At 48.1% G+C, this 16081-nt stretch overlaps 1 protein-coding gene across 5 annotated transcripts in view; it reads right to left on the bottom strand.

Annotated features, from left to right (window-relative positions):
* Positions 1 to 619: 619 nt before the first annotated feature.
* The window catches only part of RIMBP2 (RIMS binding protein 2), a 112922-nt gene continuing 97460 nt past the window's right edge, over positions 620 to 16081 (bottom strand). For 3 of the 5 annotated variants that reach the window (XM_058851841.1, XM_058851842.1, XM_058851837.1), the window contains 8 exons: positions 15416 to 15574; positions 8374 to 8491; positions 7457 to 7641; positions 6897 to 7065; positions 5410 to 5510; positions 4782 to 4853; positions 4424 to 4558; positions 620 to 2068 (listed from right to left, as the gene is read on the bottom strand). In XM_058851841.1, the coding sequence (XP_058707824.1) occupies positions 1877 to 2068; positions 4424 to 4558; positions 4782 to 4853; positions 5410 to 5510; positions 6897 to 7065; positions 7457 to 7641; positions 8374 to 8491; positions 15416 to 15574 (1131 nt within the window). In that variant the 3' untranslated portion in view covers positions 620 to 1876. Of the gene's footprint in view, positions 2601 to 3806; positions 3854 to 4423; positions 4559 to 4781; positions 4854 to 5409; positions 5511 to 6896; positions 7066 to 7456; positions 7642 to 8373; positions 8492 to 15415; positions 15575 to 16081 lie in introns of all 5 variants that reach the window. The other 2 variants (XM_058851840.1, XM_058851839.1) reach the window with 2 other exon arrangements.

The raw sequence follows: 16081 nt of genomic DNA, 5'->3' as shown, positions 1-16081 counted from the left end.
CCTGCCTAACCTGGCTTCTTCAATGGCAAATGCAGTTTCCATCAGGGACTGCTGCCAGCTTTGGGGCTCTCTGCTGTTGTAGTTCCAAGCAGTGGGAAGCAGCCCTGCCTTGTTCATGTCCGAGGTTTTCATTGCTCACTGTTCTGCAGCCCAGTTTGTGAAACTAATAGCAGGTGTGGGGATGGAGGGGGATTTCAGATTTTTGCAGTAGCAAACTACTGCACATGGAGAAATTCAGATTAGTGCTGGTTTTCTTAACCGCCTCGTTGTGAACCTTGTTGCTTTCCTTTGTGAGATTTAAATAAAGTTGTTGCTGTAATCCTTGCTCCTTTGAGCCTGTTCTGTGTATTTTGTACTTCACCACAGGGCTTTGGGCACAGATGGGACAATTGCTGGTGTAACTTGGCAACCCTTTTTTACCTCTGGGAAGCTCCTGCAGTCTTGCAGATAGAGGAGCCTTTCTTTATTCTGCAGTAAACTTGAGCAGCCGTGGACAGTTCTGGAAAAAGGCTGATGCAGGAAGCCAGCAGCTCCTACAGTGGATGTATGAAACATACTGCACTCTACAAAATATCAAATAATTTATTTATATAAAATATAATACACAATGATTGTACACATGCACACACCCACACAGTACTTTACCACAAACGGAGGCCAGTTATTTTCTTTAATTAAATGTTATAATCTAGCACACAGTATTTTACAGTAATTTACATTGTTATCTGAAGACACAATGGGGAAGCTTTGATCATTCATTTATAAACCTTCCATAAATTACAAAAAGAAAGGCAGTCTGAAAAGTATGTATAAACAGTAAAAACAATTTACAAATGGACAAGAATTACAAAATAGTACCAGCCAATGACTGCCATCGGTGTGTGGGGAGCTTCTCCTGGTTCCCGTGTGCTCGGAGCCCGGCGCAGCTGGGGCTGGGGCTGGGACAGCCTGTCCCTCCCTGCAGAGCTGCTGCAGCCTGGAGCTGCCAGCAGCACCCTGAAAACACCTTCAACCTCGGCCTGAACCCCACAGGGAAAACGGGGATAAAGAAAAGGGGGTGGGCGTGGAGTTGGCTTTGTCCCAGGGGCTTGGAAGAGAACCAGGAGCCCAAAGCTGGAGCTCGGGTGCTTGGAAGGGTTCTGAGCCCCTCACCCTGCCCCGTCCAGCAGAGTGAGGAGGACAAATCAACACAGGGCTTTGGGTTGTACTGGGGCAGCAAAAACTCAAATGTAGCGTTGAGCACAGCACTTGCACACTCCAGGAGCTCATCGGGGGCAGGATCTGATCTGGAATCCCGCAGGAGGGAGGGAGGGAGGGAGGATGGAGACAGCGGAATACACAGTACATACAAAGTATACGCTGCATATTTATTAGACAGTACAAATCATTGTGCATTAATAAGGCAAAACATCAAGGCTGATTCAACTAGGAGTTTCAAGACCATTGTTGTTAATGCTAATGATTGGATACAGTGGGGTGATCTCTCTGAGCTAGCAATCAGTGAAGAGAGTTTTCTCCCCCCACTCATGGTTAAAGGAGAATAAAGGCTGAGATTTTTCCAATGGAGTTGCAGGTGTTGACTTCAAATAAAACCATGTTCTTCTGGCCTTAATCCCACAATATTTATTCATTTTTTGATTTTTTTACTTTTTAAATAATGTTTTTACCAACAACAGATCCACTTCCCTTTTTTTCTTGCTGTTTTGATTAAGTGATTCACATGATTCTATTGATGTCAGAGTTAAAAATGCAAAGGTCTGGTAAAGTACTGCATAGTCATGAAAGCCCTAGTTTTGACTTTAAAAAAAAAAAAAAAAAAAGAAAAAGAAGAAGTACACAGACTGGAAGCTTTACAAGTTGTCCAGGAGCACAGGACTCATTTCACTGCACCAAGCTTTTTCAGCAGTTTCTTGCCTTTGGAAAGCAGCCCCTTTTTCTTTTTCGAGGCCATATCCCTGCCTCTCCCGGGACTACCAGAGCCCATCACCGGAGACGGAGGTGACCCGGAATGGAGATGAGCTGTGGGGGATGCTGCTCTCCGGGGTGTACCTGTATTCTCAGGAGGAACCTAGTAGGTACATTGTTATCATTTATTCAATCTTTGAAAGCTTCAAAGCCATCAGCAGCAAGAAACTTGGTAACATCACTTGTCCCATTACCCACTTAAACAAAAGGGCTGGTTTCTTTCTTCTCTCTGGCTTAAAATACTGCCTGGGCTTATGGAAAATGCATCAATTTAGAGAAAAAAAATTATAGGAATAGAAAGCCCACCAATAAAGCCCAGTTTTGGTTATACCTTTTTAAAGGAAAAGTTGGATACATTTGCTTTGCCAGAATTCTGGCCACCAAAGCCACAAAACTGGCTTTGGTTTTCATTTCAGCACTCTGATAGTACTAAAATGGAGAGGGATATTTTAGCTATAGATTTAAGAAAAATAAACGTGTTAATTATTACAGGTTAGCAATCTATAGAAGCCAAACTCTTTCCAGAAGAAATGACTTAAAATGCTACATGATCACTTACTTTTTTATGTCCTTTAAAAGCCTTTTCTTTAAAATTGGCTAGCAAACTTTATGTACAGATTAGAGAAGATGGCACACTGGCTTAAAAAAAAAAAAAAAAAAAGGAAAAAGAAAAAGCTAAAATGAACCTTAATTGCAATCAAAGAAAGCTTAAAGGCCCTGAGTGCTCGATGTGTTTGCTGCAGCTATGAGGTTGTTAGATGACAGCATTCCTAAATATTTTGAACAGCTTTGTTTTTTTTTTTTCAGTCATCAAAAGCACTTGGATGAAAATGCTAAAATTACGTATACTCAGCCTATCCTAACTACAGTGCCCAGCTGGCAGAATGGTTGCTATCAATTCAGATGATATTTTTGATATTTTCACAGTAGAATCCATGCTGGAGGGAGGCCTGCTAGCTTGCAGTTAAAACATCAGCAATTTACTGGCTTCTTGTGCAACGGTGAGTTAAGCAAAGGGGCTTCAAGCCTACTTTGATTTTAAATCAAGGTCTAATTCTAATGAAAAAAAACAAACCAAAAAACAAAACAACTTGGTAAAGCACCCCAACGTACACCTGAAGATACCAGATATCGAGTCTAATGCATTCATTCAGTGAGCTGCATGTTTCAGGTCGAGACTTTTATTGCATTGGTAAACCAAACAGTTGCTAATATCGCAAATGTACCAGGAAAAATCCGAGTAAATTGTACCACGGGGAGGGATTTTTTTTTCAGAAGTGTTGAATAGTTGGTCTTAGGCAAACTGGGGTATAATCGATCGTGGAAAACACATTTTAAGGCAGACAATTTAAGTAGCTGTGTTTGAGTGTAGTGAGTTTCAGAACCAACTATCCCCTGGAGCACTACGGTCCGTGCCAGCGGCACTGCTGTTTCTGCAAAGCTGTTGTGCTTTTCTCTTGACACGGGAGCTTGGAATTTTTACATCCCAGCTTGGCTAGCAATGCAATATGCAGCTTGGTTTGTAGGGTAGTTAGACATCAAACTCTCCTCTCTATGTAAACATAAACATTGAGCTCGGGAAGAAATATGTTCCAAACGCTGACCTGCAGGAAGGGAGCTCTGGCGGCTCTCCGAGGGCTCCTGTTTTAAAGGATTTGTCTCCCAAGAAAGGAGCTGGCTTGACCAGGTACAGTAAAGGCATTCAGCCCGGGCTTCTGTGGCCAAGGGGTTTGGAGACATATTTCTTTTCTTTTCCCCCACAATTAGGTTTCAAGACTTGCATTAGATAGCCAGGTAGCTTTAATTGAAATCTCTATTGGTATCTTCAGTTGCTCACTTACGTGAAGGCTACATTGCCTTATTAAGGTGTGAAATGAACACTCTTCTTCTGTTTCCAAGCAGATGAGCAAAGAAATAAAAATATATATAAAATATATAATATATAAAAGTATTGCAGTGATGAAACAAAACCAAAAATGAGATACTCTAAACATAATTAATTCTTTCATGAAAGAGAAGTCTCTGAGCAATTAATTCTCGCCAGTTGGAGCAGGAAGTTGTGGGGATTAGGAGACGACCACTGTCAGTCCATCAGCTGCAGTTACAGTTTGTATTTAGAGGAACACTGGTACCAGTCTTTTGTGCACAAGAACTTTTTGAGTAAGAGCAATTTAGAAGCTTTGGGCAATAACTTCCACCAGGAAAGAGCTGCTTTAATTCAGATTATAATGGCCGGTACTGTAACGACTGCAATCAGTCCGTTCAGTTTCTCCATTTACAAATGTAACGAGCCAAGGCTACAGTCATTTTTCCTCATGTTTTATTTTATCTATTTGAAACATAACTTTAAATGGGCAAATGAATTTAAAAGTAATGTTAAAAAATAATGTCTAAATGATCCATGAGACAGAATGAAATGGGAAATGAGAATTTAAGCGTTTCTTAGTGGGTTGCTTACCCTTTTTGCCTTGGATCGCGTGGGTGTGTCGTGGACGTAGCGCGAGGGTGCGTCGGAGAGAAACACCTCAACATCATCAGGCACTTCTTCAAGGAAGTTGGAAGGAACCAGCCCCTTTTGTCCATTGAGTTCACCCTGTCAGCAGAGGGAAGGAAAGTGAATGCTTTCATTTCACCACCTGCAGGCTCCCAGGCAGGCAGGGAAATGTTTTTGCCTATTTCAAAGCTGGTGAGGAAGAGGAAATTCCCATCCAAGGTCCCTGGGGACGCTGAGAGCTCCCATATTTCCACATCCCCTCCCAGGCTGGTACCTGGTGCTGGAGGGAGCAGTTTGGAGTGAGCCAGCAGACACAACTTACGTAATAAAATCCATCTTCATCGATCTCACCGAAGACGGTGATGATGTCCCCGGTGCAGAACGTCAGCTCAGCCTGCAGGGAAGGAGCAGGGACAGCTCTCAGGCAAACATCAACCTTTCCTTTATCAACAGCAAATCCAGGAACATTTCTCTCTACTCCTTCATGTCAAGACTCTGGTGAAACCAAACTGATCTTTGAGACCCAAACCTCTTTTTTTTTTTTTTCCCTTGGGGTTTTTTCCTCAGCTTTGTAAACCTGGCACCTCTCCCAGTGTGTGCTGGGACCAGCAGCTGGGACATTGCACAGCCTGGACAAGCTGGGAAGGTTGAACTTCACAGCTTCAAAGAGCCCCTAAATGAAAACTGGTGCAGAGGGAACAGCTGAGGTGGGACACAAACTACTTTGAAACATCATAATTTAGAAAAAGATTTGGTTCGATAAGAAACAGAAAACAACCCTGGCTGTGTCTGAAAGCACCAGGTCCCAGATATTTCAAAATTCACTTTCTCCTTCAAACAATTCCAGACTGCTCTACAGCTCACCAAGGAAGGAACCAGAGCATGTTTTGGAGGGATACTGAGGCAGCCCATGGGCCCTGAGCCCCTTCCCTGCTCAGCTCTGGCCCTACCTCCACATCCACGTTCGGGGAGCTCTCCCTGGGGTCGTAATCGTAGAGAGCCACCATCCTCCTGGTGCTGAGCTGCTGCTGCCGCCCGCGCCGGCCCCGCTCTGCGCCAGGGAAAACGATAAATCACATCAATATAGCTTATCAAACTGCATCAATATAGCTTATCAAACTGCATCAATATAGCTTATCAAACTACATCAATATATCATATCAAACTACATCAATATAGCTTATCAAACTACATCAATATAGCATATCAAACTACATCAATATAGCACATCAAACTGCATCAATATAGCACATCAAACTGCATCAATATAGCATATCAAACTACATCAATATATCATATCAAACTACATCAATATAGCTTATCAAACTACATCAATATATCATATCAAACTACATCAATATAGCATATCAAACTACATCAATATATCACATCAAACTGCATCAATATAGCTTATCAAACTACATCAATATATCATATCAAACTGCATCAATATATCATATCAAACTACATCAATATAGCTTATCAAACTACATCAATATAGCATCTCAAACTGCATCAATATAGCACATCAAACTGCATCAATATAGCACACCATATCAATATATCACATTAAATCATATCAATATATCATATCAAACCATATCAATATATCACACCATATCAATATATCACATTAAATCATATCAATATATCACAGCACATCAATATATCGCATTAAACCATATCAATATATCATATCACAGCACATCAATATAGCACATCAAACTACACCAATATATCACATTAAACCATATCAATATAGCATATCAGACCACATCAATATATCACACCACATCAATATATCACATTAAACCATATCACACCATATCATATCAAACCATATCAATATATCATATCAAACCATATCAAACCATATCAAACCATATCAAACCATATCAAACCCTGCTGGGCTGCTCAGCCACTCCTCACCCCTCCCAGAGGGGCAGCATCATCCTGCCCACTGCTCCAGCCCAGGGGAACAGCCTCGGCTGAGCACACCCACCCACACAGGCTGAGGATGCACAGCCACACAAAGGCCATAAATGAGAATTAAGATGTAATTAAATGAGAATTAACAGTGCTCTGGCTCTGCTTTAAGGGACAGAATCCTCAGCTCACTGTGCAGAGCAGAGTCCACAGCTCAGGGATCGTGTTCTGGGCCCACAAATATTTCAGGAGACAAAACCCACTTCATTTTCTTTAATCAGAAAAGAAAGTAACCAGTGGAGTGGTGAAGCTACAGGTCCCCATTCACAGCAAATGACATCACCAAGACTAAATATCAGCATGAAGTCAGACACTGCCACAGAATGCATCCCCTGGGGCAGTAAATGACTGCAAAATGGAGATGCAGCTGCATAAAAAAGAGGGGAAAAGTGGATGGAGCCAAGTTTAGAGACCCAAGAGTCTGAAGTGAAATGTCTGCATGTTTTCTCACCGATTTTCTCAATTGGAGTGTTCAAAGGAAGGAAACCTTGTTTGAGAAGCTGATCCATCATCTCTTCATCATCTGCTTGTATCTCAGAGACCATATTACAGGGGATAAGGCCAACTCTGGCACAGGTTTCTCCACGGTAAAATCCATCAGCATCTTTGTCCCCATAAACCTGACATTCAAAGAAGGAAAATATTGCTCAAAAAGGTTTCAGAGGGAGGGAGGGAGGGAGCAGACTCTGGCACTTCCCTTGCCCAAAGATCCTCTCTGAAGCTGCTCTTCCTGCAGGCTTTGTGGACTCAGGGAACTTCAGAGTCACAATTCTGGGCTCAACCTAATAATTAAGACTGGCCCTAACTACCTACAGCAACTTTGAGGTTTTTGCCCATTTTGTGATCATTTTTAAGCCATTAGCACTAGCTGTTAATTACCAGGTCCAGTGACATTTACAGCCTGGACCTCTGAAGGAAAAACCCCCTGGATTCTGATCACACAGGCGGTTTTCTCCCAGAGGAGAATTGTTTGTAAAATTGTCATTTGTCTGCTTTGTTTTCAGACCTCACCTTAATGATCTGTCCTTCTTTAAATGGCAGCTCCTCCTCTGCAGCATCGGGGTTTGGGGACATCGTCAGTGGATCGTAGTCAAAAAGTGCAACAAATATTCGAGTGGAAAGATCTTCAGTGCCAGGATCTGTTTCAGACTCCTCAAAAATATCTGGAGAAAGATGGTCATGGCCACCGTAGCCATCTGTGAGAGCAAATTCAGACAAGAACCATTCAGTAATACAAGCTGGCCTCACCATCCAGCCATCCCAGTTAAATCTGAAATGTGTTTGGCCTTTCAGTGACAAACCCCAAACCTCACTGCACGTCCTATAAAGCTTGGTGGGTTGTTTTGGGTTTTGATTAGCAAGTTTCTACCTTTAAAAAAACCTTATAAAACCTGCACTGGCAGCTGGGCTGATTTCCTGCAGCAGACTGACGTTTGCACAGCTCACCTAGGAGAGCCATTTCTGCCAGGTTTGCGAGAGTTTGCCATAAACTGATGAGAAAAGCAGTCAGGAGAAGGGCAAGTGAACAGAGAGTGATGGCTGCTGATGGCAGGACACAGGGCTGGGTGGGTGCCTGCATGGCCACACTGATCTCACTGGCCACAGAGCAAGTTTCTCAGATTTCTTCTGAGGTGAGAGCCCACTGTGAGTATTTAACCTGGAACAAGCTGTCCCAGGAGCAGCCTGCTCCCACACTGGGGCTGCTGCTCCTCTGGAAGGGTTTCCTTGGCCAGGCTGTGGGGAGCAGGAGCTGCTCCTCTGGAAGGGTTTCCTTCCCCAGCCCAGGCTGTGAGGAGCAGGAGCTGCTCCTCTGGAAGGGTTTCCTTGGCCAGCCCAGGCTGTGGGGAGCAGGAGCTGCTCCTCTGGAAGGGTTTCCTGGCCCAGCCCAGGCTGTGAGGAGCAGGAAGGCACTGATGTGCCCAACTCACCCATGGAGGGGACCAAGACCGGCCGAGCCCTCGGTGGCCCCGCGCTGCCATGGGACGATCTCCGCCCCACGTGCTCCACCCTGTCCACCCGTCCTGCCGAGGCTGGGTTACCTAAAAGCTAAAAAACAACAAAAAGAACAGATCTGTCAGTTCTGTGCACGGCACCACGGCGGTGCTGGACATGGATCAGGTCAATCACATTTGGAAGCGTAAGCTCTAAAGGCAACTAAACTTAGTTTTTAACTGAAAGGTTAGCTGAAAAGTGAGTACTGCTGCCTGGCAAACCTGCAAAAGAAAAAAATGGCTTCCTGATTTATGGCAGAGTTTTGAAACCAGCAGTCACACATCAGAACAAAAAGAAAAGAAAAGAATAATTTTTGAAATATTCTTTTGCCTTTGTTGTTGCTGCTAAGGTGGCGTTTGAGCGTCCTGCCGAGAGCTGGGGCTGCCTGGCAGGGCACACTCAGCTCTGGAGATCCCTCCTGTGCAGGGCAGCCAGGGCAGGCTCTGAGCCTCTGAGGCTCCCAGAACAGCCTGAACAGGTGGCAGCAGGTGCAGCAGGGACACGGACGCTCCACTCGCTGCAAACGCCGCCAGCCGCGAGGATGAGGAGGCCAAGAGCTCTCCAGTGTGGCCACTGACACCAGTGCAGCCCTGCCTGCAGCTCTGCTGGGCTCCTGCAGCTCTGCTGGGCTCCTGCAGCTCTGCTGGGCTCCCTGCAGCTCTGCTGGGCTCCTGCAGCTCTGCTGGGCTCATCTCAGCTCTGCTGGGCTCATCTCAGCTCTGCTGGGCTCATCTCAGCTCTGCTGGGCTCCTGCAGCTCTGCTGGGCTCCCTGCAGCTCTGCTGGGCTCATCCCAGCTCTGCTGGGCTCCTGCAGCTCTGCTGGGCTCCCTGCAGCTCTGCTGGGCTCATCCCAGCTCTGCTGGGCTCATCCCAGCTCTGCTGGGCTCCTGCAGCTCTGCTGGGCTCCTGCAGCTCTGCTGGGCTCATCCCAGCTCTGCTGGGCTCCTGCAGCTCTGCTGGGCTCATCCCAGCTCTGCTGGGCTCCTGCAGCTCTGCTGGGCTCATCTCAGCTCTGCTGGGCTCCTGCAGCTCTGCTGGGCTCATCTCAGCTCTGCTGGGCTCCCTGCAGCTCTGCTGGGCTCATCCCAGCTCTGCTGGGCTCATCCCAGCTCTGCTGGGCTCCTGCAGCTCTGCTGGGCTCCCTGCAGCTCTGCTGGGCTCATCCCAGCTCTGCTGGGCTCATCCCAGCTCTGCTGGGCTCCTGCAGCTCTGCTGGGCTCCTGCAGCTCTGCTGGGCTCCTGCAGCTCTGCTGGGCTCATCTCAGCTCTGCTGGGCTCCTGCAGCTCTGCTGGGCTCATCTCAGCTCTGCTGGGCTCATCTCAGCTCTGCTGGGCTCATCCCAGCTCTGCTGGGCTCATCCCAGCTCTGCTGGGCTCCCTGCAGCTCTGCTGGGCTCATCCCAGCTCTGCTGGGCTCATCTCAGCTCTGCTGGGCTCATCTCAGCTCTGCTGGGCTCATCCCAGCTCTGCTGGGCTCATCCCAGCTCTGCTGGGCTCATCTCAGCTCTGCTGGGCTCATCCCAGCTCTGCTGGGCTCATCCCAGCTCTGCTGGGCTCCTGCAGCTCTGCTGGGCTCCTGCAGCTCTGCTGGGCTCCCTGCAGCTCTGCTGGGCTCCTGCAGCTCTGCTGGGCTCATCCCAGCTCTGCTGGGCTCCCTGCAGCTCTGCTGGGCTCATCTAAGCTCTGCTGGGCTCCTGCAGCTCTGCTGGGCTCATCCCAGCTCTGCTGGGCTCCTGCAGCTCTCCTGGGCTCATCCCAGCTCTGCTGGGCTCCCTGCAGCTCTGCTGGGCTCATCCCAGCTCTGCTGGGCTCCTGCAGCTCTCCTGGGCTCATCCCAGCTCTGCTGGGCTCCTGCAGCTCTCCTGGGCTCATCCCAGCTCTGCCGGGCTCCTGCAGCCTGAGCTGGAGGCTGGAAGAGCAGCAGCTGATCTCTGCTCTGCCCTGGAAAGTGCCAGGGTGGAGTTTGTGCCCCAGGAATGTCCCAGAGAGGAGTTTTTGTGCCCCAGGAATGTCCCAGAGAGGAGTTTTTGTGCCCCAGGAATGTCCCAGAGAGGAGTTTGTGCCCCAGGAATGTCCCAGAGAGGAGTTTTTGTGCCCCAGGAATGTCCCAGAGAGGAGTTTTTGTGCTCCAGGAATGTCCCAGAGAGGAGTTTTTGTGCCCCAGGAATGTCCCAGAGAGGAGTTTTTGTGCTCCAGGAATGTCCCAGAGAGGAGTTTGTGCCCCAGGAATGTCCCAGAGAGGAGTTTGTGCCCCAGGAATGTCCCAGAGAGGAGTTTGTGCCCCAGGAATGTCCCAGAGAGGAGTTTTTGTGCCCTGGGCCGCTGCAGGGTAAGGAAGGGGCTCTGCTCTCTGATCTCTCCATCCCTCACTCCTGGAGGCTCCTCTGGACACGACGGGACAGAAATGCAAACGGGGAAAGTCGTGTGGAGCATCCTCGGAGGAGGTGGAAGGGCCCTGGGGTCCCTCTGGAAGCAGCTCCGTGCCTGCATTCTCCTGCAGAGATGCAGTCTGCAACTTCAAAGGCAAGAAGAGATGGTCTGAAAGGGACGGTGAAGCAGTGAGAGCGCAGAGGAAAGGCAGAAAATGAAAATGGTGAAGCTGTGACTCCCCAAATCTGGGTCACTGTCACACTGGGGGAGAATCTTGATCCTTGTCTTGACATGTTCCATGATAAAGAGCATGAGCTGAAAATTCTGGGAATGAGATGAATAAAAACAACAGGATGAAATGAATTCCTTGACAATAATTAAAAAAAAATGAATTAAAATACCGATGAAACATTTCTCCAGTTAAAAATGCAGCGGTTTGTGGATTTTTGGTTTTTTGCTTTTTTTTTTTTAAATTCAGATGGGCAAAATAAAAAAAAAGCAATCTTTTGGAAAAATTATAGTTCAGCTAACCCTTAATTAAAATTTAGATTCAGTTGTCCTTTAATAAAAGCAGCCATTATTGTAATTTGTTCTGGGGGAAAATCATTGCAAAGCAAATTAATCTGATTTCAGCATGGCACAAAAGAGGACCATAAACAAAAATGCAGAGTAATAAACAAAAATGAATTGGGAAGAAAAAAAAAAGGGGGAGGGGGAATGCAGCAGATGGGCCCAAAGGATGGACTTGAAAAATCAACTTGGGAAAAAAAAATGAAAAAAGAAAAATACAAAGAACAAAAAATGAAGAGAATAAAGAAAACAGACTGATTCGGCAAGCAGATGTTAGAAGGAAGATACTTCACACACCAGAGAGTCTTCTGCATCTCTGTGGGATGGCTTTGCAGGGACAGCAGCTGCCCTAGAGTCAGCTGCTTTAAAGTCGCTCTTCCAGCCTCCCTGCACCTCTTCGTTAGCCACACGCTCTGTTCTGTGGCCCTTCTGAGCTGCCGGCCTCCTCTGCTGGCTCTGCTCGCTCCTGGGCTCCCCGAGGCACGGCCCCAGCTCCCCGAAATCCTCCTCGATGCTGCTCTGCCTGGTCAGGGTCCTCCTGCCTCCCCTCCTCCGGCAGGGACAGGGCTCTGCATCCCCCTGGGCTCTGTGCTGGGGCTGCTCCTCATCATCCTCATCCTCACCCTCATCCTCACCCTCACCCTCATCCTCATCCTCATCCTCATCCTCATCCCTGCCCCACTGGGCTCTGTGCTGGGGCTGCTCCTCATCCTCATCCTCATCCCTGCCCCACTGGGCTCTCACACCGTGCTGGAATTGCTCTTCATCCCTGCCCCACTGGGGTCTGAAACTGTGCTGGGGTCGCTCTTCATCCCTGCTCCACTGAGCTCTGAGCCTGTGCTGGTGTTGCTCTTCATCCCTGCTCCACTGGGGTCTGAAACTGTGCCGGGGCTCCTCTTCCTCACTGCCCCAGGTGTGCCTGGCCCTGCCCCTGGGCTCCTCTTCCTCACTGCCCCAGGTGTGTCTGGCCCTGCCCCTGGGCTCCTCTTCCTCACTGCCCCAGGTGTGTCTGCCCCTGCCCCTGGGCTCCTCTTCCTCACTGCCCCAGGTGTGTCTGGCACTGCCCCTGGGCTCCTCTTCCTCACTGCCCCAGGTGTGTCTGGCACTGCCCCTGGGCTCCTCTTCCTCACTGCCCCAGGTGTGTCTGGCACTGCCCCTGGGCTCCTCTTCCTCACTGCCCCAGGTGTGCCTGGCCCTGCCCCTGGGCTCCTCTTCCTCACTGCCCCAGGTGTGTCTGGCACTGCCCCTGGGCTCCTCTTCCTCACTGCCCCAGGTGTGTCTGGCCCTGCCCCTGGGCTCCTCTTCCTCACTGCCCCAGGTGTGCCTGGCCCTGCCCCTGGGCTCCTCTTCCTCACTGCCCCAGGTGTGCCTGGCACTGCCCCTGGGCTCCTCTTCCTCGCTGCCGCAGTCCAGCCCGCTGTCGGGGCTCCTGGACAGGGACTGTCTGAATTTGCATCCGCGCTCGTCCGGCCCCAGCTCCTCCAGCCCCGGCCCCGAGCGGTGCCAGGGGCTCTGCTGCTGCTGCTGCTCCTGGGGACAGGCCCTGCGTGCTCTGAGCTCTCTGCCTGCTCTGGGGTTCTTTCTGTAGGGCGTACCTAAACCCTGCCTGTACAGCAGATCACAGTGTTCACCGTCCTCTTCAGCCACTTCTGGAATACTGAAAAGCCTTTTACTGTGCTGTGTCTGCTGGGCAAAGTCAGGCTGCTCCCAAAAAGTGGCTTCAGTGCTCTTATCGTACTCCTTAAGATTATGTAATGTCAAAAACCAGACAGGGAACAAAGAGTGTGTGACAAAAATAAAATGGGAGGGAAAAGGGAGAAAAGAAAAATAAAGACAGAATTAGTTTTAGAGCAATGGCAAACGTAAGACATGCAGCTTATACAGTGAAAAGGATGTCATGCTTTGAATGAGGATCTGTGAAAAATAAAGACATGATTAAGAAGTTGCTGGGTGCCAGATACAGCGTGAGAGGTCAGTACAAACAACTGAGTGATGCTCTCAACACGACTGAACTCATGCATTTGCAAGGGAGGGATGAAAGCCACACACGTGTTCCAGCATGGGGAATGAGAATGGCAGAAAAACTCCTTCCTTGCCCCGTGCCAAACTGCCATCTGATTTCTGTGTGAGCAGAACCCGTGGCTGGGAATGACAGCTCTGCCCCAGCAAGCTTTCTTGCTTTGAATCTCTTAAAGCTTCCTGTATAAGCAGTAAAAATCTTCAGTCTCCTGTCAGAGGAGAGCTGTTCCACAGTTGTCATTAAAGAGTTCTGCTTTCCTTCCTAAAATCCTAAAACACCTGAACCATTTTCAAAGCTTGGCTTCCAGGGAGAGCCCCCTGGATGCAGGCTGCTCTCAGAGGTCACTGGGTCTGCACTGCCATCAAATCTCCCATCATGATCCTGTCCCTGCTTCATAGAACCAGTGTTTGAAATCAGCCTATGAGCAGAGGTAAAAGTCTCTGTTTATGCCAGAAGCAGGTAAGAACTATCCCAGCCTGGGTAAAAGAAGCATTCTGGACATGCCAGATACGTTCTGCAATTTTCCTATTCCATTTCCACAAAACACAGAATCTGACAAAGAGCCCTGAGTGTCCTGGCTGGGCTCTGGGAGGAGGGAAGGGAGCACAGGGCAGGAGGTGCTGCCTCTGAGTGCCAGGATTTATTGATTCTGCATCCCAGAGATCATCTCCCCTTGTGCTGAATGCCCAGATCAGGGGAATCTCTGGGCTCAACAGCTCCCAGAAATAACCACAGATCCTCTCAGAGATTTCAGCAACCTCCCTCCGAGCACCCTGAACCTGGCTGTGCCCTTCCACACTTCCTAACTTACTTCAGACTGTTTCACCTGTTTTCCTTTGCTTTTAAAATGTGTGTAACACCCGTGGAACTTGAGATGAAGTGCTACAGAAGTGGACAAAAGATCAGTAAGCACAAATTATCACAATTTTGATAGACACTACATCAAGAGAAGCCTGCAAACCTCAGCAGGTCAAAAATTATTTCCTACACCAGTTAAGGTTCTGGAACTTTCTCAGTATCAACTCTGCCAATACTGATTTAAATCAAGAAGTAAATGCACCTTCTGATGCATAAAGAACAAGAACAGTCTGGGGATTATTCTTTTTGCCAGGGAACAGAAGAAGATGCAGAAGGATTTTGGTTTCAACCTTTATGGTGGTGCAGTAATAGAAACACTGATCATTTCTTCTTTTGAAAAAGTATCTGTCTCACTGCAGACAGAATAAAAGGACTGAATTTACAGCACAGGAAAGCAGTCATAAGAATGCTCAGAATTCTTGTATGCATGAGAAAAGAGTGCTGATTTTAGTTCAATAACAATCTACTGAAAAACAGGCAGCCTGTGGGTTTGTGCTTTCTAGAAAAACACAGTTTGTGTAATTACTACACACATGAAGAAGGAAATGCAATTTACATGTACAAATAGAATATGGCAAATATATATTGAGTATTGGGAGTGTTGTGTGCCCTGCACGTGCTTTAGCTGCTACACTGAAGTTGTGTTTCACGATGAATATTCCTGTATTAAAGCAATATTTCTGGAATGTATTTCCTACTCTCTCTGCTGGTTCCCTAATATTCAGAGCACGAGGAGTTTTGATAAAGCATTGATCAAACAAAGCTGAAACAACTCCCTTTCCTACAGGAATGCTTTAAGCCTGTGGAAGGGATGGGACTAGCACTGGATACGTGGACAGATCACTCAGACAGGAAAAACAGAAGTTGTTTTGTAAGTTTTTACAAATCTCCTTGCTCAGAAACATCTCATTTTCAGGCTAGCACATGCAGTCTATCTTCATGGAGACACGGGGAAGGGCCCCAGGTGCAGAACAGAAATTGCAACTGCAACAATCACACGTAGGAGAACGCTCAGTCAGCTGAAGTTTATCTATCAAATAATGAACAGCAGGGTAATAAATGCTCTGGGCTCTGGCTCTGTCCCACAGAGCGAGCCCAGGGCCCTGCAGAAGCTGAGGGAAGGTTCTGGAGCAGCCCCGAGGGGTCCCTGGGCGCTCACCTTGAGCGCTCCGTGCGAGGTGAGGCTGAGGCGCCGCCGGCCGCCCTCCTCCAGCTGCATCTCGGAGTAGAGCTCCTCCTCATCCTCCTCCAGGATGTCGGACAGGTCGGAGCCGCGGCTGCTCTCCGTCTGGTACTCATCCCCGTGGCAGTAGTGAGCCTGGGGGTGAGAACAGAGCTCAGAGCCGCTGACACCGCTGATCCCCAGAACCCCGAGCGCTGCCCGGGACTGCTGAGAGCCACCCTGGGACACAGCACCCGCCCTGGGCTCTGCTCTGCTGACACATCCTCTGCTAACTCTGCTCTCACCACCTGTGATCCCAAATCAACAAATCCCAGCTCAGTCCCAGCTGACACAGGAAAGGATGTCCCCACCCACAGCACCAAATCAAGGTTTAGACTTGGTCAAATTCCCCTCATTAGAAGTCCTTCATGCACCAATGGAATTGCTGACCAAATTGTAAAAGCCTTAGGATAATTCACATATCATCTGTTCTTCGCAGCTGTTTGTTACATCACATTAGAATTTAAAAGTGATCAGCATCCAATTCTTGCAGCATATCACCACCACTGTGGACCCCCAACACAGCAGGTCAGGTCTTTGACTAAGGTTTTTTAAACTATGCCAAGACACAAGAAAACATCTCTTTTCTAGAAGTTCTACCTC

The sequence above is a fragment of the Poecile atricapillus genome, chromosome 16 (genome assembly GCF_030490865.1).
Source record: "Poecile atricapillus isolate bPoeAtr1 chromosome 16, bPoeAtr1.hap1, whole genome shotgun sequence".
In the NCBI taxonomy this organism is placed as follows: domain Eukaryota; kingdom Metazoa; phylum Chordata; class Aves; order Passeriformes; family Paridae; genus Poecile; species Poecile atricapillus.
The sequence above is the reverse complement of the archived record's forward strand: the minus strand, read 5'-3'. Positions and strand labels throughout refer to the sequence as shown.